This window comes from Grus americana, chromosome 2 (assembly GCF_028858705.1).
Source record: "Grus americana isolate bGruAme1 chromosome 2, bGruAme1.mat, whole genome shotgun sequence".
In the NCBI taxonomy this organism is placed as follows: Eukaryota; Metazoa; Chordata; class Aves; order Gruiformes; family Gruidae; genus Grus; species Grus americana.
Window position 1 is genome coordinate 163,651,088 of NC_072853.1, and position 25,984 is coordinate 163,677,071.

The window sequence follows — 25,984 nt, forward strand, 5'->3', positions numbered from 1 at the left end:
TCATAGTTACTCAGAGCTCTCTGATGGAGGAGGCGCAAATAGTCAGCATCCCGCTCTCCTCGCGCATCCGGGGCTGAGGATTCAGACCAACAGGCCCCACGAGATGAAGGGCGTTGGAGTACGTTGAATTGTTGTTTGACTCAATTGGACTTGCTGGAACAAGTCTGGCTTGCAGGATGACGGGAGTCTAGTCTGTGAGATGGGGAGTGGCCAAAATAGGTGGAATTAGTGGGGACTTCGTTCATGTTTGCAGCTCAGAAACTTTTAATCAACTTGTTTGGGTCACTTTTAGGGTTTTTTTTTCTTGTTTTTTAGCACAGAAATTGATGGGGGCGAAAAGATTGCTTTGGAAATGCTGTTGTCATGCCTGTGATTTGTTGTTCCTTTGGTACTTAGTGTTCCCTTCTATTTTTCTTTTTTTCTTTTTTTAATTTTTTTTTTAATTTTTTTCTGTGATCAGGTTGGCTGGTTGGGCTGAAGGATGCACTGCACAGTCTCTTTTCTTGGAGGGGGAGGGCTGAGGCATGGGGCATTTAGATGCTAAATTTTTCTCTCGGGAATCTTGTAGGTGCCTCTTAAGAGGCCCTGCAGCAACATGCTCACATTGAAATACTTGGGTCTGGATGTTCACTTGTTAGATTAAAAAAACCCCAACTTTCTTTTTTCCATGGAAAAATGCTTTTCTGAGGCATGGGAATCCTTTAGTCAGTGTTCCAAATTTCCACTGAAAAATACTTTAAACAAGAATGTGTTGACTAACTAGCCTGTCCCTTTGTGGCTTGCAGCAGTTTTTCGGTCCACAAAGAAACACAAGCAAAGTGCTAGCTCATCCCTGTCTCCTGGAGGGATTCCTTAGTGCTCTCTTGACAGAAGTTGGAATTTGGAGCCTGCCAGATGGTATTCCTGGTAGGCCTGGGCTGCACGAGAAAGCAGTCTGTGGTAGTGTGTGCTGCACAATATTTCTTCCCAAAAAATATTGACAGTTTTGCTTCGGATCATTTTATGAAATGAACTTATCCTTTGGCAAATTGTGTGGTTAAAAAAAAAAAAGTTGTTTGCCTTACAAATGAATTTAGGACTAAGGCTGAATTTCTGGATGTCTACTGCCTCGTGGTAGAACAAACTGGAAATGAGAACAGCAATACTTGGTACATAGTGCAGATGAGCTTCCTTCCTTAGATGTGAAGCTCGCAGCAGATGTGATGGCTGAGCTGGAGTCTCCCGAGTCATGGTCAGGTATGTCAGCCGCTGCCTTTCTACCAGGGTAGAGGGATAGAGATGGACACCCTTTTCTTTCTGCATGCGCATCACAATCTTTAAAAGTGAGCTGTTCTTTGGGGACAGAAGGATCATCCTGACATTACTCCTAGTGCATCATCTGCACTGTTATTCCTCCGTTATTCCTTTTATCGCTCCATTATTCCTCATGCATCCTCTGGCACGGCTGGAAGGAGTCCTTTCAGGCAGTCTCCTGGATGGAACAGACAAAGGAGTTTGTTTATAGCAGTGGCTCTGAAGAGGGGAAGGAGGAAACAGCAGAATAAAGATCTGCCTTGTGATCGCTAAGGAAAAAGATGACTGGGGTAAGAAGGGAAACCACAAAGAATTAGAAATCCCAAACAAAAGCACAGAGGAGAAAGGAACAATTATATTAACATTTATTTTGCATCTGTGTCTGTGCACATCCATTTATATAAATAGTGCTTGGCAACTCACAGTATGAAGTTGGTTGTCAGTGCTGCACTTCGGCTTAATGACAAGGCATTGGCGTGGGCCTCTATCACAGCCGATGACAGCTAGTAATTCCTCTGCCATGTTAATTTTGATTGCAAGTTCTCCCACGGCAATAAAGCTCAGTGTTTCTGAGGAACGTTTTCCCATGCACAACAAATGTCAGACTGACCTAAAAGTTGTTCTTTTAAGTAAACTACCTCTTGACTCTCTTTTGGCAAGTTGGATGCAGGACAAGGCTTGCTCATAACTAGAATAAAATACAGCTAATGTTCTAGGGTGCTCTGTTTGTAGGTCTTCAAGCAGCCTAAAAGGAATTTGGCTTTCTCACCTCTGTTTTACCGTCGGGGAATATGATGGGGGTCCATAAATATCACCTTGAAGACAGGAGTCTCTCTGAGGAGATCTGCAGGGATTGCCCCACCTGGGGAGCAGAAGCAAGGGGCCGGAGGAAGGAACAGCACCGGCTGGGAAAGCCGTGGCTGGAGATGGCAAAGGCAGTGGAGTCCTAAAGATTTGGGGAAGAGGCTTTCCCTTGTCTGTGTGTGGAGCTGACTTGGGTGCTAAGAGGGTGATGCCAAGGAGAAATCCAGCTCGAAAAAAGCTATTCCCTGCCAGGTAGGTGGTTTTGGATAAACATTTTGAAGCCTGTGATTTCTGCTGCTGTATAAACCAAAAATACCTCTAACAGGGAGCAGTGGACATCATCTTTCCACTGGCCTCTGAGCTGCTCACGTGCTGGGCTTGCTTTTTCAGAGGAAAAGAGCTGTAAGGATCCAGAGGGATCAGGATGTCTTGTAGCTTCCACCCTCTGAGAGGAGAAGGGGGCAATCCTAGACAAACCCCTTTCTGTCTGCTGAATAACCCGAAGCGCGTGGGGGTTCTGTGCAGATAATTCCTAATGACGTGGATTAGTCATCTCCTATTGCGGTTTAGGGATGTGGTCCAGCTGTCTGGCTTGTAACGAACGTCCCGTTGCTAAAAGCAGGGGCGAGCACAGGATTAATGCAAACAACGTGCACGTCGGGGAGGTGCAGAAGTCCCCTCAGCCTGGCCCTGCGGTGCTGATTTCTCTTGACCGAAGCCAGAAGTTGAGGAGAAATCCCACTGCTTTGTGACTTTGTACAAAGGAGTAACCAGAGCACTAGTGCTTGAACGCTGCACCCCTCAGCAGGGTTTTCTCATTGTTTCCTAATCCCAGTAGAAAATGAGAGAAGTGAAAATAATCCCATCTGCTTTACCCCCCAGCATGCAGAAGTCAGTCTCCTTTGTTTGCCTCTGTTTTACCCGGGGCGGGGGTGGGGGGGAACTGAGGCAAAGTAAGTGCCCATGGTCTCCTGGGTGGGTAAGAGCAAAGCTGGAGTGAACCCCTCTTGGTGCAGTGCTGAGGAGATCACCCCTTGGGATGATTGTTCCTGCCTTTCTTGACCTCAGAAGGGTTAATACTGGAGTCAGAAGCTTTGTCCCAGGTGGTTTGTGAGGCAAGGATGGATTTGGGTGGAAGAAGTGATCCAAAGGCCCTGTGGTGTGTCAGCATGGGCAAAGCTGTCCTCTGGTTGGGTTTGACAACAGCAGCTTTAAAAGCAAGCCACAGAGGTGGGCTCTGACCAGAATGCCGTTTCTGATGGCAGGTGAGTTTGGGAGGAGAGGATGTGATGAGGGGAGTCTTTGAACTTGGTGCTGGTCCGGGATTTTACAGCGTGGCAGTTTTAGGTGCTTCAGCTCTTGGTGCCACACTAGCACACAGGCAGACATGGAGGTGCAGGGCTGTCTCCTCCACTGCATCCCTGCCTGCAGTTGGTGGCATCGAGGCGATGCAGCGAGGGTGTCCCTGTGCCATTGGACACCCATCTCCACAGGCATGGCGTTGCTCAGCTTGGATCCGTACCCCAGTCTGATCGACCCTCTGGGTGTTCAGCAGCGAGGGTGCTCAGCACCTTCTGTTCCTCCAAAGCCGCTTCCATTTTAGGCCTAACGGCATGTTTTCCTGTTCTCTGTGTGTGCTTTTATTACAAACAGCAGTCAGCTCTTCAGGGATCTCTGTATAAGATCATGATTCACCTCGTTTGGAAACACTTTTTCCATTTTTTTTTCCCAACGTTTTCCTTAATCTAAACCAGTGCGCAGGGCTGCTTGCTCCAGCTCCAGGGGCTGAGCTTGGCCGAGCCCGCTGGGGTACATGGTCCCCGGCCGAGCACCTTGTGGGCAGAAGCGGTTACCCCCTTCCCCCTCCCTCCCAATTCCCGTCAGCGCTTCCTCTGAAGCTCAGCAGTTGTGGTCTTTTTCTCTTTGTGAAATTAGAAGTTTTGAGGAAGGAGCTAAAAATACCTCAAGGAAAGCCTGGAAAGATGGTGATGGGTTTGTGGCCACTGCAGTGGCTTTGCTTTTTCCTTTCCGAGGCAGATGGCAAGAAAGAGTAAAATACCATTTGTTAGCAGGGCTGGAGGAAATGCCGGTACAAGTATCTCGGAGAAGAAATTATTCCAGAAACGAAGGGAATTACTGTGGTATTTCCTGTCAGGGTTGTCGCTTATTTTGTTTTGTGTCGCAGCAGGGCCTACAGGCGCCAGCCGAGAAGCTGGCTCCTCTGTGCCCCGTTGTACGGAAATGCACGTGGAGAGGGAAGGTTGCTCGGTACATGCAACCCAGGAGGTCAAACATCTAAATTTTGTGTTTGGCTCTGCCACTCTCTTTCGCAGAAAGAATCACAGACTAGTTTGAGTTGGAAGGGACCTTAAAGACCATCCAGTTCCAACCCCTCTGCCATGGGCAGGGACACCCTCCGCTAGACCAGGTTGCCCAAAGCCCCATCCAACCTGGCCTTGAACACTTCCAGGGATGGGGCAGCCACAGCTTCTCTGGGCAACCTGTTCCAGTGCCTCACCACCCTCATCATAAAAAAAATTCTTTCTTATATCCAACCTAAACATAGCCTCTTGCAGCTTAAAACTGTTGTCCCTTGTCTTGTCACTACAGGACTTGGAAAAAGTGTCTATCTTATAAAGCCTCTTTTATACATTGGAAGGCTGCAATAAGGTCTCCTTGGAAACTTCTCTTCCCCAGGCTGGGCTCTTTCTTCACACCCTTAGGAAAAGCACCTCATGCCTCAGTTTCCCTACTTGCTCTGTTATCTGCCTCAGCTTTCACAGTGCTCCATGAAACCATCAATGAAATCCTCTGCCAGGGCTCAGTGTTGAAGGCTGGTGCCTTGCAGCATGGCCTTACCCCTCACCTCCACCATATTTAACACACGCCCTTCTTGGATGTTTCAGCTTGTTCTCCTACACCAGCTAATGACCTCTTGATTGTGGGGAGAACAAGGCTGCCATTAACCTCATTTGACATCTGATGGCAGGGAGGGTACATAGCATGACTTGGATTGCGCAAGGAGGAGTCACTGTTGTCCTCATTCCTCACCAAATTGAAAAAGTGAGGAGGACCTGGTGGCCTCCACCACCCGCACCTCTTCTGTGACCTGCCCTCAAGCATTTGCATATTGTGTTGAGTTCCTTACGGAGCAGATGCTGTTTTTGCCTTCCCCTTGATTGTACGTTTGAGACACTGGGTGCAGACTGGTGTGAGATTTTGTTCCAGCACTTGGCAGTGCCCCAGACTCCCTGTGTAATCTCAGACCAGTTGCACCAAACCAGATTTCCATGGGTGTAAAAAATCACAGCCTGCTCTGGCATTTAGGAAGTGCTTTGCAGTCTTCTGGGACTTCCTAATGCTTTGGGCACAGCCCACTTTTTTTTTTTTTTTAAAGGAAAAAAGTATTTGTTGCTGATTAGCAGTGATGAATTCAGCTTTAGCTGTGGGTCAAAAACATAAGCAAGCCAAGGGAAGATTGCAAAATAAAATTGTAACCAACTTATTAGACTATGGATATATATCTATATTTCTCCCTCTTCCAAATGCTTACGAGTTTTAGGGTCTTGGTTTCCTTGAGGGAGGCAAGAGGTAGCAGGTTTTATATCAGCCAAAAGAATAAATAATCATCTAACAAATGAAGTGGGTTTTCATTCCCCTGTTGCAGCCGGTGTGCTTGTTGCTCTGCTCAGAAGCAGAGTGGAGCAGTGTGGGGCAGCTGGCTTCTCTTGGCTTTGGGCCATAGCACATCAGCCTTGTGGTTGATGTAGAAGAAAAGGATGCAGCAGGGTTGTGGCTCTTTTTTTTTTTTTTTTCCCCCCTCCCCCTCTTCTTTCCCCCCTCTTCTTCTCTCTCTGGAGCTTTATACGAGTGTTTTGACATTTTCCAGCCACAAGCTGTTTTTCAAAACTTACTTGCCTGCGAAATCTGTGTTGCTCAGCATAAACAGGCAGCACATGCTACGTCCCAGCTCAGCGTAGTGTTCAGGTCTGCGCTGAAAGTGAAACCTGTGTTTTGAAAGGTTTCCTGCAGCAAGGCCGGAGCTGTGTGAGCTTTTCCCTTTACACGTCCCGCTCCTTTGTAAGGAGAAACCTCAAAAGCTCCTTGCTCTGATTTTTTTTTTTTTTTTTCTCCTTAGAGAAGGATTTTGCGGAGCTACATGCAGTGAACCCACGCCGGCTGATTTACTGCCAACATCCAGGAGGGATGAACTAGCCAGGCCCTGTTTGGAGAGGCAGACGCAATTAAAAATTGGCATAAAAGAGCCCATCTCTTTTTTTTCTTTTCCACCAGAGATAATCCAAGGTGGCGGTCCCACCTGTATTTGCCTGTCTCTCTAGAATGATTTGGACCTTCAACACTAGGTTGGTTATGGTCATCTCTTCTCCTTTTGAATTTTGGACTGGTTTAGAGTTAGTTTGTTATTTTTATGGGTTGGGCCTGGTTCTAGAAATGAACCTGGAGTTTGTCCAAGCGTTGTGGCTCTGGAGCAATGGCTGTAGACACCGAGGTGATGTAAGCGCCTGTTTAGCTCAGGCCTGTAATGCTGCTGGAGTGCCCCATTTGGTGACTATCCCGGCACTGGTTCTTCCCAGCCTTTCTGGAAACACAGAAAACACCACAAGCAGAGATAAAAAGGATGTGTTTTGGATGATCCATCGTATTTACCGTGAATCTGCTGGGGTTTTTTTTTAAGCTTTTCAACTGAATCGCCTCCAGCCTTGACTTCCTGAACTTCGATGGGTGTTTGCAGAACTTGAGGAGCTGTCAGTTTAAAAATAAACCTAAGGATGCCCGTCCAGCTCATTTTCCTTATTAGAGACAAAGCTGTTTCACTGTGGCTCTGCTTTGCCTCTGAGAGGATGGAAAGTGTGCCTTCACGCGCTGGCAATCCAGGGTTGGAGATAAGGCCCTTGCTCAGGAAGGGCTGTCACCCACCCATTCGGGGATTATCCCTGTGAGATGCAGGCGGTGCAGGACTGAGCTCTCTTTGGTGTCACACCTCAGAAGGAGGTGGTGAGCGCTTTTTTTCTCTCCATGGGAAGAAAACCACTATTTGAGGATGCTTGTGTGCACTAGCAGGGGCAGAATCCCGGTTGACTGGGGTGACTAAACCTGGTCTGGGAAGTAAAGAGGGTTTTGATCTGCCTTGGAGACCATCGGAAAGTCCTGGCGTGAGCCAAGGGATGCTAGAGGGATGCTTGGCTTGGGCTCAGTCTGAGAAGCTAAATGAATGAAAAGGCTCCTTGTGGTCTCGATTGCTGCTAAATACGCACAAATAGAGGATGGGAGAAGTGGCTTTTACTAGCTAGTCCCTGCACAGTTGTGTGCCCAGGCTGCCTGTGACTCTGCTGGCTCTTCTTTGGGCAAATTGAATGGTTTCTCTTGAGGTGAGCAACAGGTCGGTTCAGGGTGGGCATTTACTGCATATAGTGTAGTGATGCCTGATAGACTTTGCATTTCTTATGTCCTAAGAAAGTAACAGCCACCTCCCTCACCATCCCAGCACTCTTGGATTTTAAAATCCAAGACTGTCTCTCCACTTCCATTATAGGATGCTTGCTTTTACTTCTTATTTCTTTGCCCCAAATATTCCTGTGTTCTATTAAACATCCTCTGAGCTTTGCTTTTTGGGTTTCCAACAGAAAAATACTGGGGTAAAGCCATGGGGAGCACTGAAGATGGACAGACGTCAGACACTTAACATGTTTGCCTTGTTCCCACTGTATTCAGAGCATTCAATTAAAACTAACAGTTACACAGATGAGTAACTGTCCTCTTATTTACAGAAGACTTTATTTTTTGACAAGCACATTTATCAGCAATGTGGAGTTTCCCCAAAGTCAGTGAGTCCAACAGGCAGCTTGGCTCTCAATAGACCTGACGCCCACTAGAGTCAGAGGAGTCTGTGAGATCTCCTGTCAGCTTTGGATCTGCCTGTCAATCTGGGATGCAGTCTGGGACCTAACCATTTTGTGCTTTTGCTTTCAGCAGCGAAACATCAGGATCAAGTTTGAATATGAAGGAGAGAAAAGGTATGTACCAAACCCAGTCCCCCCCATCGTACAGGGACAAAATACCTTTTTTTACCCAACGTTGTCCTACTGACTGCAACCAGCTGCAGATGAGGTCATAGCAGGATTTGTTCCCCTAAAATCAACTGCAATATTATATGCAAGAGCCTCGCCTTGTCATCCCATTTGCCACAAGTACCTCCTGGGACTTGCATGCACGCAAAGTGGTTCCAAGCTGGAAGTCATTAAATGCCACTTACCAGTGACATAGGGTGCACACTTGGATCCTTTTATTTTTTTAATTCTTGAGCCCTGGTGAACCACAGCCGAGCTGCAACCCTACAGAAATGTGTCCTTTGATTAGGAGCCTATGACACTTAAGATAACCAGATTTTGGGCACGGATCCTATAAAAATAGAGCTGGGAGTTAAAGTTTGCCTGCCCTTCCCTGCTTGACATTTTCATGGAATCACCTCTGGTCGGTGACTGTGGCAGGGCAGGACACAGGGCTGGAAACTTGCAGGCTGATGGTCCAAGTTGTGTGTTAAAGCCAAAGAAAACTGAAGTAAAGTTACCGTAGGGCTAGACTGTACCTGCTGATATGTACCTATAGAGCTGCTGTATGTGATGGTACAGAAGAGTCACAGGATGCCAAACTGTGTTATTCTCTTCCATCCCTCCTCCCTATTCAGAGTCCCTTGCTGAAAATTGAGATGATAAATCCCTGACCAGTGCCTGATCCTGGGTCTTCTCCAGTGAAGGGCTATTGGACTTTCTTCTTTTCCACCTGTACCTCACAGTAGGGGGAGGAGCAGAGGAGCTGCACTAGGATTTTTGGTGGATATTCTTGCAGGGTAGGTCAAGTCCTCTCTTGGGCATAGCAGACGAGCAGTGTTTCTATGAGTGTAAAAGCAAGGAGCAAGCTTTATGCTTTGTGATAGAAGCATACAAGTCTTTGCTTCTGAATTGTCAGTCTAGTTCCAAATTCCAGTATGTTTCTACTAACCTGAGACTATTGTTGTATTTGTTTGTGTATGCAGGATTATCCAGTTTCCAAGACCAGTCAGATTCAAAGAAGTGGTGCAGAAGGTCACAGATGCTTTCGGACAGACGATGGACTTAGTCTGTTTGAACAATGAGGTACCCTTCTCCTTATTGCTAAGGGAGTTTTAGGATGCCCAGTGCCCGCTTCAGAATTGAGCAGTGGTTTGTTCTTAAGGCCCTAATTTAGTGCTGTACATGGATGTGAAGAAAAAGAATCTTATTTTGTCGTTCCCACGCAGTGAGCATACAAGAGCTGTTGTCTGGACGCAGCTCAGTTGGACTCTCAGACTCCAAGCCAGGCTTTCCCCTTCTCAAAATTATTTCAGTTAAGGTCTATTGAATGGTGATACAGTAACATTATCTTTGCCCCAGAACAAAAAACCCCTCACTCAAACACGGTGAGGAATTAAGTGACTGAGATGATGGAGACATCAGTTGAGCTGCATAGCCAGCAGCAGTAGAGGTTTTCCTATTAACACCCTTGGGGCAATAGCACCAATTTTCAGAGTTTGTCTGGCCGTGAGAGCACACACAGGGCAGAGGAGAGAATGGCTGAGACCAAACGGCTTTCCTGAGAGTGTCTGTAGGCTGCTGTGTGTTTGGGTTGGCTGTAAAGCCTTCCCACCTTGGGTGAAGTTGCAGGAGCATGGTGAAGTCTGGAACGTGAGGGACAGTGCTGCTAACACAGTGTGCTTTTATCTGGCAATGACTTTGTTTCACTCCAAAACTCCAGAACCATGTGCATGTTCTTGTGGTTCAGTCTGCAGTGAAATGTGCATCACTGTAGGTTCCTCTAGCAGGTCCTGTGGCCACATACAAGGAGTCAGGAAACCCTTCCTCTGCCATTTTTGCATTTTAAGGCTTGAAGACCTTTCTACTCTGACGTTCCTCATAACACAGGCCACTGTTTTTCCAACTTGTTCTTTGAGCCCAGCACTGTGTCTGAAAGGAGGGTACTGATGAGGGCCTTTACCTCGAAGGGGGCAATCCTTGGCATCTGTTTTGGTGTGCTTAGTGTTTTCTTGTGAGACATCTTGCCATGAACCAGGCAGGCAGCTGGAGCCACTGGACTCTTAAGGTGGGTTTGGCTTTGGGAAGGAGGAGAGGGCCAGATTACAAATAGGTGGGCTTTTAAACACCAGTTCTTTTGGATCTGTCCTGACAGCTTGCTTGTTCAAGTATTAATTGCAAATGACTAACAGCCTTTCATTAAAGTGTGAATGGAGAGAGAGGTCACGAAGAGAGATTTCTCTCTTTTTTTTATTTTTTTTTCCGCTTCCTTCTGTTTCAATGGAGATTTGCTACACAAAACTGTTGCTATTCTTTTATAATAGGTACCTTATGATACCAAAGTGTCTGCTGGGTTTTGGCTTTGAATGTGGTCAGGTTTCTAATCTTGGGCATTCTCTGACAGACCTCCTGGGAAAAGCCTGCCATTGAATTCTCCAGGAATGACTCATTTCATTCCAGGTTTCTTTCCACTGGAAGAGGAATTTTTTCCAGCAACAGCAAACAGCAGCTTAAATAATGCATTTTTATCCCATGTTAGAGACTGTCTTCCTGGGCACGTGCACAGCACAGCAGGACTGTGAGCAGGCCTTTGGGTACTCTGAACTTCTTAGAGTTGAGAAAGACCTTCAGTGTTTTGCTTTTTCTATACGTAAAAACTGTTCCTTGTGAGAACCCACACTTTTGGGAAGAGATCTGAGCAGTAGTAATTCAGGGTTGTTATTGTGGAAACACTATAAACAGACAGAAGTGACCTTTGGGGAGATAGCCTACATGTCCACATGGTGACACCCCAGCATCTGGCTCCTAGCATGTTCTGGGTCAGGTTTTTAGTTTCATGACTGCAAGTCTGAGGTAGCCTGGCCACAGACTCATTACAGTTAAATGTTTCACCCTTTCTTCATGCTCAAAGGGAACCTTGCAGTAATTCTTTGTTGCCATCAGATGTTTCTCTTGCAATAGCACCTTGTAGATGAAAATTCTACTGAAGTCAATGGGCCCCTACAAAAGCTCACTAAATAGCAGTCCCTGTCCTGGTGAAGCAGGAGTCCTGAAGCCAAGCTCAGCAAGATGAGCATGCCAGCCGGGTGGAGCAGGGGCACACATGAATCACATCCTGGTGGGACCATGGAATCAGCGGGCTTGGGCCGCTATAGATAAGAGTGGGGCCTGGCCGTGGGTGTACTGCATGGGGCATGGCTGCACGTTAGTACTAGGCCGGGCTGATCTTTCAGATGAGCAGGACAGCACAATCTTGCTTGCCCATGGACAGCGTGGCATGGTGTCTGTTAGACAGCTGGCTGTGTTACGGATTGAAAGACTGACTTCTGCAGCAAGTGCTCTGTCTGAATTTGATCTGTGTGCGCTGCTACAGAGCTGCTCCAGCTGTGACTACATGTTACCTTGTCATTTGTCCCATCTCCATCACCAGCTTGTGATGTGACCTTGGGCAGAACACAGAACCTTGCTGTGCCACCAGCTCCCTTCTGACCTCCCCTTGCTTGTCTCCTCTGAGGCTGTCCCTCAGCATCATTTTGGAAAGTTAGGGAGAGTTAAAGCCTGGGGAAGTGGTAGGAGCTCCATTCCAGGGGTGGTGAGAGGAAGGAGAGATGTTTAAAAGCACATTTAACAAACACTTGTCAAGAATAGTGGAAGGTGTCCCTGCCCATGGCGGGGGGCTTGGAACTAGTTGATCTTTGAGGTCTCTTGCAACCCAAACCATTCTATGATTCTGTGAACTGTTGATGCCAGTTGGTCCTGCATTGGGCTTGAAGATAAACTAAATGACCTCTCAGATTTTTGCGCAATCCTGTTTCCTACTATTCTTTGGCTTTCTGCAATGTCTTACAGAGTAAGATCTAGCAATACTGCTGTAGTCAGTGAAAACTCACCCTTTGCACTCACTGTCTTAGACTGCAGAGGATTGACTACCAAGTCCCATACTAAAACACTAGGCTCCAGGACAGTATTCTATTTAAAAGCAAGAAGAAAATTTAATAAGCTCTATTTAGTGAAACTTCTGTGTAGGTAAACTTTGCTGTTCATCACGGCTGCTCACTCTGTAGACAAAATAAACCCAGTTACTGGAAATGCACCCTGGCAGTTACTTCCGTGGTTCTGCATGAGTCTATATTTAGTTTCGTGCCTAGTGGATATCTGTTCCTGATATCCATATGTGCCACAGTCTGGAAGCCAAATGGAGCAAAATCTACTTGCCAGATGTGGGTAATAGGTAAAGCCAAGCTAAATACTGGCTCCAGTCCCTTTTACAGGAGGGCAATTTCTGCCTGATGTTTTTGGCTCCTCCGAAGCAGGCATGCAAACGTGTTAATGTTGTGATATTGGAGTGAGATGGAGTGACCTGCAGAACATTCTGTTCAAAGCAGCAGCTGAGGGACTGCTCTGAACACTTGTGAGGAGCTCAGCAAAGGGATGGGTGAGCAGTGGCACTATGATTACAGTTCAGAGTCAAATTCTCCTTGGTGGTGAAACGAGGGGGGAGCAGCTCTCCACCATTCTCATTTCTGTTTGGATGAGTGTAGGAGAGAAGGCGGCTTGTCTCCTTGATGCACCTGTGGAGCCCTTGTGAACTTCAAGAGGGTTAAGCAGTGCACCAAGAGAATATCTCTTAAGCTCTACTGGTTAAGGAAACAGACTGAGAACAGCTGCACAGCATTTGGGAGATGTATTCAATACCATCTTTGTCTGATATCTGCTGTGACCACGGGTGATTCATTCAAATCCCAGAGTTTAACCATGAACCATGGGCTAACCGTTTACTCCGTGGACCTACTGAAAGCCCTGAATAGTTGATATCTACCTGGTGAGTACTTTCCTTTCATTTATGTCCAAGCCCTGTCCCAGACTGGGAATCTGTTTCCAGCCTTGCTTGTGAGGTCCAGCCCAGACAAGAGTGGTGTTAGTGTTCCCTGTAAAATCCCCAGCTGGTTAGGTCCCTTGTTTGGGAGGTAAGGGATATCTTCCTGAACTTTTCTCCATCTGGTTTGGTTGAGAACTCAAGTCCCTACAGCCTGTAGGATGTCCTGAGGCAAGGCTTTCTCAAGAGTTCCTCTTGGAATCTTTTTCCTACACACAAATAACTAAATAGTTTTCAGACAAAGGGTGTGCAGCCTGATTATCCCTCTTCTGGGTGAATGTGCTAAATGCTTTTCTCTAGTCTCTTTGTCTGTCTCTTTTGTAGAAATTTCTCAACCACGTTTGCATGCCTTACACCGGAAGAGCACTCCTAGCTCAACCTGAAGTTCATTGCTTAAATATCTTTTTAGAACTGGCTTTGTCTTTCCTCAGCAATTACCACTGCTTCCAGCAATTACACCTGGCAGCTTCCTTTTCTCACCTGTTAATCCCATTTCTGGGTATCCAGCTCTCCCATGCAAGCTGTAGGGGTTCTGGGTATCTAATTTGGGCCTGTAAACTCTACAGAATAGTAGGCTGCATTAAACTTAGCTGTTGCAGTGCTCCTTTGCAGATCTGGCCTTTAGTATCTCAGAGCTGGGTGCCTTAGGTAGGTATAAGCTCAGGACCACCTGCTATCCACAGCTGCGTGAGCTTGGCTTTCTTGGTGGGATGATGATGATAAGCCTGATGTTAAACATCTGAAATAGGTGGCCCCGCATATGGTTTGGTTCCCTGTCTGCAAAATAGGGATGAGAGATAACGTTCCTATCACACAGGAGAGGAGAAATGCAATGCAAACTTTGAGGTGGTCACACTGCAGACACAGCAGCCAGGTGGACACCTAAGATGGAGCTTGGCGGGCTCAGGCTGTGGTCCTTGGGTGGCGGAGGTGACTGTAGCAGTTTCCTGAGGTGACACCTCATCTCCGTTGGCAAGGGCCCACAGCTTTCCCTTGACCTGGTCATCCCTGAAGTCCTAGCCTCAGTGCACACAGTCTGAGGTGTATTTACCTACGGGACAACAGCCAAACCGTTGGCAACACCCTGGGATCAAAAAGGTAGACACAGACGGCTTTTGAGTGTCATCTTCTGGAGCGGTTGATCTGAGGTGCATTTGCTGTGGCTGGTGGTGTGAATCCTGATCACCCAGAGGGCTGAGCTGCCTTTCAGAAGTTCTGGGCAGCTGTGGCTCCCAGTAAGACCAGTGGGAGCCTACTGGGAGCTGTGGCCGCTCGGGCCCTTTGGTAGCTGGAACTGCTGTGTACTTTGGCACAGGCATGAGTATAACATGCTGTGTTGGCTGGATGCAGTGCCAATGCCTGAGGCAACCTACAGAAGCTCAGGACTGTTTTTTATGAGATTAGGCAGAATGCCCCTGGATGAGGGGCAAAAAATTGTGTGTTTAATCTCAGCCCAGGGCAGCAGAAGGCCGCTGAGCCCCTCTGAAGTGCAGCTGTGTTGGGCACTGGAAGCTTTGCAGGCTGTCTGCAGGATGTGGTACACCACACAGCAATGTCAGGAGGGTCAAATTCCCTCTGGAGATATGAGGGCAATAGTCTGCCACTTACCAGGGAAACATCAGGACCTTTAGCTGCCTGATAGACATGGTACTGTGTAGCACTTGGCTCTATTTACCTTATAAAGAGCAGAAGGTGAATTTGTCCTGTTGGGAGTCAAAGAAGTGGTTCTTGGAGGGAGAGCAATGCACACCTTTCACATCAAAAGGGAAGAAACTCTTTTTTTTTTTTTGTGAGATGTTCCCTGATTTTACCTGATGCCCAAACACTAGGGACACTGTATCAGTTGCAGCTGTAGGGAATGGCACTGAGGATCTACCAGACTAAATCCTTGGGTGCAGCTCACTGCTTTCTTGGAGCACCATTGCATGACCATCTTCCCTGGAAGAATGTGTGGGGCTGTTTTGGGGCTGGGTAGTAGCACGTCTTGTCTACAAACTCCAAGATCAGAGCAGCCCCAGACTAGCAGGCAGCAAGCCTAAGGTTTCGACTCAGCCCTCTCCTCTTCCCACTAGCTGAACTGGTGATGTGACCTTTAAGCTCTTTCCTTGCAGATGTTTTTTGTTGTGCCTTTTTGTGTCTGTTCCTTGGTAGATGAGAACTTGGAAGAAAACGTTAGAGCTCGGCAAGCTGGAGGGCATGGGGGCTCTGTTTTCCATCCGCCTCCTCGGGTTCCTCCCTCATCCCCTGATTCCCAAGCTGCTCACTGCAAAGATCTGGCTTCCGCTGTTTACCCAAAAGTGTGACACTGCCGTGCTCCGGTGTTTGTTCAATCCCTTCCAGCTCCTGATCCCGCTGAAATCCCAGGAAGATTTGGACAAAGCGATGGAACAGTTGGAGCTGAGCCCTTCCCTGAAGAGCCTACGAATCCTTGTGAGCACTCCAAAGAAAGCGAATGTGAGCCCTTCACCTTCTCTGCTCTTTTGTGTCCAGAGTGAGATGCCTTGTTATTGTGTCAGGAGTGGAAACAAGTCTCCTGACAGTGCAGAGCAGAGGGCAAGCTGGTCGGGAGGGGGGTTGGCCCTGCTCTGGCTCAGCTGCTCGGAAATCCTCCTGCGGTGGCAGCCTGGAGACTGAGCTCAGCTCCCTCTTGCTCCTCCTGCAACCTGTGGAGGGTTAAATACTGTACCGATCCTCGAACAAGGTTAAACCCCAAGAGAACCCCTTGTGCTGTCACCATTCATCTGTAGCCTCTCCTCCACATACAGGGTGATGCCCTTGCCATGCCGGGTGGCAGCGTGGGGACTGGTCCCTGCATGTGGTGCTGCAGTACTAAAGGCCAGGGAGACCAAACTGGAGAATCCTTCACACTCACGCAGGACTGTCTTTTTTCTCTGTTATTTATTTATTTGTTTTCCTGAGCTCAGTGGTTTTGCAGTTAAGACTGTTAGCTTGACCTCGCGTGCACGGTTTCTCTTGCCAAAGCACGTGTTGTACTGCCCCAAGCACAGGCTGTAAAGCAAGGGATTTACAGATGTTGCAACTCTGTTTCTTCCTTCTATTTCCTAGAAGTACCAGAGAGACTGGGAGTCTTGAAACTCATAGTGCTTGTCCTCATGCTACCGCTGATGCTCCCATCTCCTGGAACTTTGAGGCTCTCAAAAGGCACAGGGACCAGAGTCCTAGGGGAAAACTGAGCCATCAGTTGGGGTTTCCTAAATCCTGGGCAGAAATGGGGCGATCTGCCCTAGCAGCTGCAGGAACACTGCAGTATTGCAAGTCAGCTCCTAATAGCAGGGCAGACAGGTAGATTCATGCATACCTTTGAGAGTAAGTTCAACTCTTCCTAAAATATGTTCTGAGGTCATATATAAAATTATCACAAAATAAGTGCACCGTAATGTGTTATCTTAGTAAGACTTGGCCACTATCATTTAAGTTACCAGCTGGATTGTAATTTTGTTGCTTTCCCCCTGATCTGTCTTCCGTAGCAGTCCCTGCTCCTCTACTCTGGTCCTCTGCTCTGTTCCAGAGGAGCCTCTGCAGCGCCTGGGCTGTCACTGAGGTCCAGGGAGCATGGGAGAGGCTCTGATTTTTGGGACTGCAAACTCGGGTTCAGGGCAGGGATCAGTCCCTTTGTCTATCTGGAAATGATGCAGTGCAGGAACAGTCTTTTATGTCAAATATCTGTATTTATCATTATCAACTGGAGCTCAAACTTATTAGAGTAGTTTAATAACAGATGTGAATTGTTTGTGAATGATTTTTGGATCATGCTAGATTACATACTTTTTTTTTTTATGGTTGTTGGGTAATATAGTCATGGGGAGCCAAATACAGGGTTTCACATGGTGCGTCTGCAAGGGCTCTGGCAGAGTCTGACCATTCCCTTTGTCTGATTACCAGCTCCTCCAGCCAAACAACAGTAAACAGCATGAAATGAGGATCTCCAGATCCATGGGTGATATCATGGGATCCCTGTACAAAGACTCCGAGAGGACGCGGAAGTATTCAACAGGTCGGTGCAATGCGACGCTCTGCGGGGTGTTTTGTGCTATTACAAGCTGGCCACCATCCCCTTTCTCTTTCCTGTCACAACCTTGTAGCTGCTGCGGTCTGGATGGCCACCCAGATGTCTCCCACCAGTAGCTCAGTGCAGTTGCTACTTATCCTGAGAAAGGGACTCTGCCAGCTGCACAGGTCGAGTGAGGTTGTGCAGAGTGTTGTGCTGGGTGTGAAAGCTAAGAAGAGCTGGGGGGTCCCAGGTGTCATTTGAGGGGGAAACGCAGTGATAAAATTCTCCAGTGAATTCGATGCTACTGAGCTTTTTCAAAGTGAAGAGTGAGGATCTATAGAAAGCCAAGGCTTTTTGAGACCTTGACATCTTTATTCCTTTAACCATCTGCTGTTGTTCTCTTAGCATCTCTCCCCTTTCCCAGTTAGCAGAATAATGGAGCTGAATGGGCTTGGGTTCCTTAGCTCCTGAGCTGGGACCAGCCTTACCACATAAGGACCAAATATGTGTCTCTGTGCCCCCAATCTGTTCTTGTTGGTGAAATGAAGTCTGTGGTAGTTGCTTGCATGGTTTCTCAGGAGAATGGATGTGCGCAAGTGTTTCGCAGTGGTGGTGGTGTTTCACATGAAGGAGAGCATCCCTTTCCCTCAGGGATGCTGGGAGCAGATACCTGCAGCCTCTGAACCAGGCTGGCAAATGCCTGGTCTCTTCTTGCAGCCCTGCAGGGACTGGAGTTTGTTCGTAGCCTTGTGTGGTCTTTTCTTTGGTTTTCTGTGCTTGAGTTTATGCTTTTCTTGCTTTCTAAAATACTCTGAGCTTTTTGAAATGACAAGTACTCTTGATAAGCTGGCTGTAGGACCTTTTGTGTGAAGAACCTTATAGGATTGTATAGAGAGCAGGGTGCCTTGTACAGAACTGGAAACCAGCCCGTAGGACAGTATAGCAGGGGTATAATCATTCATGTTATAACCTATAGGCAGGATCAATGATCTTGAAATACAGTGAATGTTCTCTGCTGCATCTGGGGGTAATATCTGCAGATCCCTATTGTTTCATTCAATTATTCAATAACTGCAGAAACGACAGCATCAGAGGCCTTGAATAAAGTGGGGCCCTCCTGTACAAATATACATGAAGATATACTTCACCTTCCAAAGATCCTCTGTACTTACATGGCAGTAAAAACTTCCAAACTCTTTTCTCTGTGCTATGAGTATTTTTCTCCAAGGCTTTGCCCTTTCTCTGTCTCATAGCCTGTGCTGCCTTGATAACATATCCTGTGGGTTGCTGCGTCTCAGATAATGGTATGTAGGGAATGTTCTTCTAGGGTAGGTCCAATATAGCCCCCTGTGCAGCCATGCCCAGCTATTACTGAAGCCAGAGGTGGGTGGTACATGTAAAAGCTCTTTCTGGGCCTGATGTTTGGATGTGCCAGGGATGTCTTTTTCTATTGGGGGGGGGGTTCTGGCTCTTCAGAGTTTGCCTAGAGTCTGGCAGACTCACTAGATGATTCTGAATGAAATGCACATGCAAATACATGGTAAGGCACAGAGCCTCAGCTGAAACTGTGCTTGAGCTAAACATCTCTGCTCTTTTTTGGCACTTGTTAAGCTGTTAATGTAAGCCACAAAGAGCTGTGGCTGGAAGCTGTCACTGATGTGTGAACTGAGCGTGATGGGCAGAATCGATCCCATGTGTAGCTGTGCTAACGAGAAGATTAGTTCTTGCAAAGTTAGACTTTCCTACTAACTTTTATGCCATGCTTTGGCCTTTTCTTACTGTTTTGGAGCTGCTGTAACACCAAGAGAGTCCCTGACCAGGTCTACTCTGCTGACTGTAAGGTGCCACTGCCTTGAATAGCATCCTGTAGATAAGACAAAGCAGACAAAGGAAAAGATATCAGCTCTGCAAGGGTGGGAGCCTGAGGTACGGATGGATTTTGAGGGAATGGCTGAATAGGAAAGTGGAGGAATGGGTGTAACATTCTGGTTTAATCTAAGTAACAGAGGAGGAGTACTGGGCAGCACCAGCCGTAGGATGCAGAGTGTACTAATGTTGGGATCTTCAGGATCATGCCGATTGCTAATGTACCAAACCCAGCATCCTCAGTGCTGTTACATAGCTAGGTAGCAAAGGTAACCAGCCCATGCTAGTCATCCCTCTTTTCTTCCATGCAGACTGTCAGTCTTGCTCATAGTTTGAAAAGAGATTGCAACAAACCCTCTGCATGGTAACAACACACCAGACTTCACTTTGGAGTTACCTGGGATCTGTATGAAGCTACTGCAGCCCTACTTAGGAGGTGTTCGCAATCCAGCAGATTCATTTCTTTGACCTTTTGAGACAGAACTTTATCAGCTGGGCAGAAGCTCCAGCGAGCTGAAAGGCAGAGCAGTGTTTCAAATGGAGCATAAAACTGAAAGTCAGGCAATAGACAGGGATGATCCCATGTCGTGGTTCCCTGAAGCAGGGATTTCACTGAACTTGGTGGACAGTCAAAAGGCAGCCTAAGAGGCTAGGATTTCTGTAGCAGAAACTATTCTTCGCTTGCAGTTGCAAGATATTTTGGAGTGTTTGCTTCTGCTGTCATCAAAGTGGTTGCTATCAAGAGAAGATCTTAACTTAGTTCAGCTTTTCTCTTGAAACCACATTTAAAAGGAGATTTAAAGTGACTTTATAAAAAAAAGTGGTTCAGGGTCATGTTCTCAGTGTTTCTGAGATGCCTCATGTTTTTCTGCTGACTCTGCCATGTTAGCAGCAGCGAAAAATAATAAAACTGCATGTTGTTGGCACAAGCATGTTGGAAGGGGGGTAAACGTTCTGGGGAAGATTTGGCTATTTTTGCTTCTGCTGGACATAAAATGTCTTCGCTCCATGTCCCTGAAAAACCTTATGCAAAGTCAATATTTTCTTTTTTTTTTTTTCCCCATAAACTTTTTCAGTGGAAATCCCCCCCTACTTTTTTTTTCTTTTTTTTTCTTTCTTTTTTTCTTTTGGAAGTGGAAAATGTTCCAGTCTCTTGGTGACCAGCATCTGCAAACGTTCAGCTGAGTGCCAGGAAATGTTGGCTAAAATATATTGGGGTTCTGGATTTTCAGATAACTGAGGGCTGTTTTTATTTACTTTGAAATACATATTTCATAACATTACCCAGAAATTATTCAAGAGCCCCATTCCAACATCACTATTTCAGTAGAAACATTTTGCCAAAAGCTTTATTTTTTTTTTTTTCTCCATGGTGGCAAACCAGGCTGCTGAGCCATGGCACCATGTGCCTGCCGGTCCTCTCCAGACGTGGAACTAGCGCTGGATGGCTCTGTGCTGTCAAATACGGACCAGCCATAGGAACAGCAGAACTTTTGCCTTGGAGACTTGCCACTGCAGTGATGGTACCCAGGCTTTCATGGGTGCCTGGACACGTGTGCTGCAGCACCTAATCCCCGCTAGCACGCCAGGAGGATTTGAATGTAGACCTCTCAGAGAGAAGGTACAAAGTGAGGCATCATTTCTGTCCTTGCATCAAGGCATTTGAATGTGGGCACCAGGCTCTCTGTTCACACCCAGCGGGGAACGGGTGGCCCCAAATGTGGAAAACAAATTGAGGGCACTTGTGGGAGGCAGAGACTTTGTTGGTGCACAGGCTGGCCAGGTGACTCTGACAAACACAGGCATGAAGGTGATATCTGTGCTGTTCAATTCACAGGGCCTGGGCACGACCACTGGCTGGCAGCTGAGAAGGTTGTTTAATCGTTAGCATGTTCCCTGGCCAACCCTGTGCCAACAACTGCTGTCCCAGCAGTGCCCAGGTACAAACTGTGTAGTGCGGGGTAAGGACATGTAGGAGGAGTTGGTATGGATGAAAGCCCACCCTGTTTTGAGAGGAGGAGAAGAATTAGGCTGTGTGTATCATACCAGCTGCTTTAGGGCTAGAAAATGGGCTCTGTCCCACTTACTAGTATAGAAATACCCTAAAGTTTGTTTCAAATTGAGATGTAGCAGTCCATCTGTGGAGGATGAGCACAAAGAGGAGGGAGACTTGCAGGGGCCCCACTGAAGAAGAAGAAATTCGGAGAAGTTTGGTCCGTCGCCTCCCACCTCCCCATGGCAGTCCCAGCTCATGGGTGAGAAATATCCTGCAGGTTTATCTCTGCTTTTGTGCCACTGTGTCCTGAGCCCTGTGTTTCTGCCAGGGCTCGGAGGAACGGCACATCTTGACGTCATGTCCCTCATTTGGCTCTGCAGTGATGTCATCCCAGGGCTGGGCTCTGTGGCTGCAGCTGTGAGCGTAGGTGACTGCCAACAAACCCTCCCCAGCTCTGACTTTTAAGGGGCTTCTATTCTCCATCAGGACCCCTGCTTGATGCTAATTGATGATGGATGACGTTTTGGGAAGGACCTGGCAGGGCAGGGAAAGGGTGAAGCCAGGGAACACGGAGGCGGAGGGAAGCCAAGCCTGGCACGGGGAAGCTGGCTGTACGTGCAGCACCACGAACTCTGCACATATGCATGAAAGACACTTCTTAAATAAAAATAACAAGGGAACATGAAAGACCCCAGCAGATGCCAGCAGTGACTGTAAGTCTCCGTGCTGGTCTGGTTCACCCTGCTCGGGACATGCTGTGCTCTAGTGTCAAATATATGGCTTTACATTAGCGTGTGTAACATGGAGCAGGAATCCCTTCCCAAACCACCTTGCTCCAAAGGGTAACTGAGGTCAGATGCTCAACCAGTGCCAATCTGCAGAGTTTCTCTGAGTTCAGGAACCCTGAATAGAGCTGCTGAGATCTGGCCAGCATTCAGCTTGTAAAGGAGTGCCTCAGAGCCTGCCCCATCCCCACTGGGTCTGAGGACCAGAGCTGATACGTAATGCTGTAGACCCCAGGAGGATGGTCCCTTGGGGGTCTCCTCTCTCTACCTGGTGCTGCTGCTGTTTCTTGAGCATTAAGGTCAAGTGCAAAGAGTATCTGTGATGTGTCAAACAGGCACATCTGGGCTTGTCTGTCCGTTTCTTCTTCTGCCTCTGGGTGGGTAATGCAGCATTATCCAATATATCCAATATGCCTTGTGTTGCCCCCCTGTGAATTAAGGCTGCCATTGAGTACCACAGTTGCTCTCTCTTCCTGACGCCCATTTTCTATTCCTTGCCCCTAGCAGCACTGAGATTGCCTGAGGTTTTGTTACCGGGGCAGGATAGGGCTGGAGGGGGGAATCAACCTTGGCCTCCAGAGCTCTGCTCCCACCACATCCCTGTGTTCCTCCTGGGTGGATGGGCATGTGTAGATGCAAAGCAGCAGCAACCAGTGCTCCTGGAGGTGTGAAGCTGCATAAATTACTTTGAGCAGCTTTTCTACCCAAACAGCCTGGTTGAAAGGGATCTGGTTCAATCCAGCAGTTTCCAGGCGTGCAAAACCCTGAGCGTTTTGTTTAACTTCCTTGCCTGCTGGGAAATGGCTAGTGTCTTATCCCCTTTTACAGTTTTTGGCAGGAAATGTGATTCTGGAAGGTCAAACACAACTGACCTGATGACTGGGAGTAGTTTTTACAGGCAAAGGCTTAATGTGAGATCATGCAAAGTCTTTACGCTTGTGATAAATCTCGTTTAACTCCTTGGGTTCAAAATCAAACAGGGCACATACAGCTGTCTGTAAAATCCAAGTCGAAGACTTCCTGAGCAATGGGTGAGTCGTTGCAGCGAGAGATCCCAGCGCTGCACAAGCAGACCCACCCCTCATCGTAGCAGTAACAAAAACGTTCAACAGAGCTAAGATACAGTGGTTACATCACACCAAATTCTCTAGCAGCTTTTTGTAGCACCCCTAGAGCCACCCTAATGTCTTTATACGGCATTCTGGATTGACATCTGCTAAGCAAACAAGGGAACGATAACGCGCTAATTTATCCAGGGTTCCTGAACTGTGAAATGGTTAAACGTTTGTTTGTTTATCTTCAAAGACAAGATGCTGTACTTCCCAACTGGTTTTGTTTTTAGGGCTGGTGGAAAGCCAGTTCATTATGAGCGCCGCAGCACTCAAGAGATTCTCTCCCCTTGATCTTGGCGTTACTTCAGTTGGACTTTTTTCGCTGTGTTCTTATCCTGCAGGAAATCTGTGAAGGAGAAAATAGGAAGAAGTAAAAAAGTAACTCAAAGCCATATGACTTTTATTTATATAATCTGAGCAAGGAGTCTGGAGGGAGACGTACCGTGGGACAGAGATATCTGTGTATCTGGTATAAATCCAGCAAGCCTGATTTAGTGATCTTTAATGCTGGTGTGACGCTGTTAACGTTAGCAGCTCCTGATGCGTATCAGCTTAAGTGAAAGGTGGGAACCTGGATTTGTAGTGTTGATCACGCTGATGGATTTATGCCAGAGATCAATCTGTGATGCAGAATAGCAGCAGACGAGGCAGAAGTGTTGTGTTGATTGATCAGCGTTGACTTTTCACGATGGGATAGGCCCCTTCCCGGTACCTTTTTCTTGCAATTTTGTGCTTAGCCTGGACATATTGTTACCAAATGGTAGTAGCGAACCAGAGAGTTGGCAAGAGTGCTGCAAAAATGGATACGAAGTGTAAGAAAACGCATCCCCATGTGCCTTCGAGCCCTTCAAGGTTATGGGCTTTTCAGAAGTCTGCTTAAAAACAAGTTGTTGTGTTGTGTGAAGGCTCACATTGCACAATACCAACCGCTTAAAGCTCCAGCATGGACCTCTGTCAGCAATTTCTTGCCATGAAGTGATGACAGCCCAGGGATGGACGGGAGGGACTGCAGAAAGACAAGCGGAGCCAAGCCTGTGCATCTGGGCTGAGGGCAACGCTCTCTATAGCCTGAAAAGGCACAAGGAATCAGTTAGGGTGGATTTGGGGGAATAATGGGGAGGAATGGGCCATCGATGTAAAGAAACTGTGGAGTTCTCTCCCAGGTGCAAAATAGAATCCCCGTTTGCTAAACAGGCCTGGTGAGGTGCCTGCGAAAGCCTTGCTCCCTGTGCCAAGGCACATGTGATGTGCTGCAAAGCCCCAGGAGTTTCCAGGTGGCTCTGCATGGTGTGGAGCCTCTGGGGCTACAGACAGGGGAGACAACCCTCCCCTGGCAGGAGATGGGATGAGCTGATCCCATAGGTCTTTCCCCTCCCTGTGATTCTTGGATTTGAGGGCTGGTTTTCCTTCCTCTTTACTTTTGTATAGCGAAGGGGAAGAGAACAGGGGTATTTGAGTGCAAATTGTTTTCCATATAAGCAGTGTTTAAGGGATGTTGCACCAAGTTCTCTCGGGTTGTTTCCCACATTGCTGAACAAGGCAGTGACGTGATCCAGGGAGGAAATGCCTGGAGGTCAAAGAGGGGAGGTGGGTTTGGAGTTTGTGTTTTGCTTTGAGATTGCCTGATTGTATTGCAACAAAACTTTGGAGCCCTTTTCTTTTTGGTGTTGACAGAGCACCTGAATACAGTGCACAGCTCTTAGAATACAGGGTAGGTTGAAGGCCAAGTCGGTTAGATGTTGTGTGGCCCCACAGTAAGAAACTGTCCCTGTTGCAAAAGCTTTGTGGGATGCCCATAAACCATATTGCATCTCTAGCTCCTCCATTCTCTTCCACACAAGATCAAACTCAGCAGCATCTCCAGGAGGTCTGTGATCACTGGAACAGTGTCTCTGGAAGGACTTGGATGTGGCAAGTCCTCTCCTTTACCTGTGCCTTTCCCGTGTCCTAGGCTCTCTGCACACTGGTCGGAGCTCTCCGCCCCCGGGGAGTGTTCCCGAAGAGCAGCAACAGATCGCTCGCCAGGGATCCTATACCAGCATCAACAGCGAGGGAGAATTCATCCCCGAGACCATGGATCAGAACGTAAGTGGGGCCAGGGCGTGTGGGTTAAACCAGGGCACGTCAGGCACGAGGGAGGCTGTGCTGAGAGCACCGTTCTCACCATTAAGTCCCCAGTGGGCCCTGCGTGTGGGGCTCAGGCCAGCTTTTTCCAGGAATGGGTGCCCCCCAGGCTTGACATACTCAAGAAACAGTGGGCCTGATTTCCAGGAACCCTAAAAGCTAGCTGCAGTGGTGATGGCAGCGTGCTCGGGCACCTCAGGTAGCTCTGGAGGAGCATAGATCTGGCACACACGTGCATGCCAGCTGCCAGGCCCTCGTGGCCGCAGCCTTCCCAGCTCCTGGGGACCACAAGGGAGTGTGCCAAGCAACGGATTGCCTGTGATTGCAACAGCCTGGGGATGTCAGCAGCTCTCGCTGCTTCCCATGTGCTGTTTCTGCCTGAGCTCTGGTTACAGTTCTTGGCTCTTCCCTCAGCTTCTCTCTGTGGTTTTGTGTCTCTGTCCCTCCCCCATACAGGTTTTTTTGTTTCCTCTCTTAATAAGGAGTTCGTATATTCTGATCCCTCAGTAATAAAAGAACAGCTAGTTCTTCAGCACAGTAAGGAGCAGTACCTCTTCCTCCAGTTAATTTGGTACCTGCGATGAGGGAGCTCTGAAATATTGAGGAACCAGAGCGGGAGCAGCTTACACTTCCCTCTCCATTTGCATCTCTGCTCAAGCTATAGCTCCGAAGAGCTTAGTATGGGTCCTGTGAAGTCAGCTGGGCTCTCTGGGCACACAATTCATTCTTGGAAGGGCAGGACCAGGACCCACAATTTGTAGGAGTGCTGGCTGTGCAGGAGGGACATCTGGAAGGTGCTAAGCTCATTGCAGCAGGCTCCGTGGTGGCCCCTGGGGATTTCCTACATGCATTTCCTACACTCTAACAGCACCCACTAGCTCCACTTTTGTGTGTAGGCTGTGCCAGTGTTTCCATGGCAAAGTTGTGTTTTCAACAGTTTGTTATACAGCCATTAATAAAATAAGAAGTCACTCTGGGTGAGTCTTGGCAGCGTCAGAGTGCAGATGTATCTTGTGCTCCTTGCTGCCAAAAGTTGGCTTTCTATTGT

At 47.6% G+C, this 25,984-nt stretch overlaps 1 protein-coding gene across 3 annotated transcripts in view; it reads left to right on the forward strand.

Annotated features, from left to right (window-relative positions):
• LOC129203126 (mitogen-activated protein kinase kinase kinase 3-like) overlaps positions 1-25,984 on the forward strand; it is an 82,689-nt gene that overhangs the window by 41,208 nt on the left and 15,497 nt on the right. The window contains exons 1-6 of one of the 3 annotated variants that reach the window (XM_054817121.1): positions 6,405-6,461; positions 8,089-8,132; positions 9,152-9,251; positions 15,382-15,495; positions 16,945-17,056; positions 24,764-24,897. In XM_054817121.1, coding sequence (XP_054673096.1) covers positions 9,225-9,251; positions 15,382-15,495; positions 16,945-17,056; positions 24,764-24,897 — 387 coding nt within the window. In that variant the 5' untranslated portion in view covers positions 6,405-6,461; positions 8,089-8,132; positions 9,152-9,224. Of the gene's footprint in view, positions 1-6,404; positions 6,462-8,088; positions 8,133-9,151; positions 9,252-15,381; positions 15,496-16,944; positions 17,057-24,763; positions 24,898-25,984 lie in introns of those variants that run through there. The other 2 variants (XM_054817119.1, XM_054817120.1) reach the window with 2 other exon arrangements.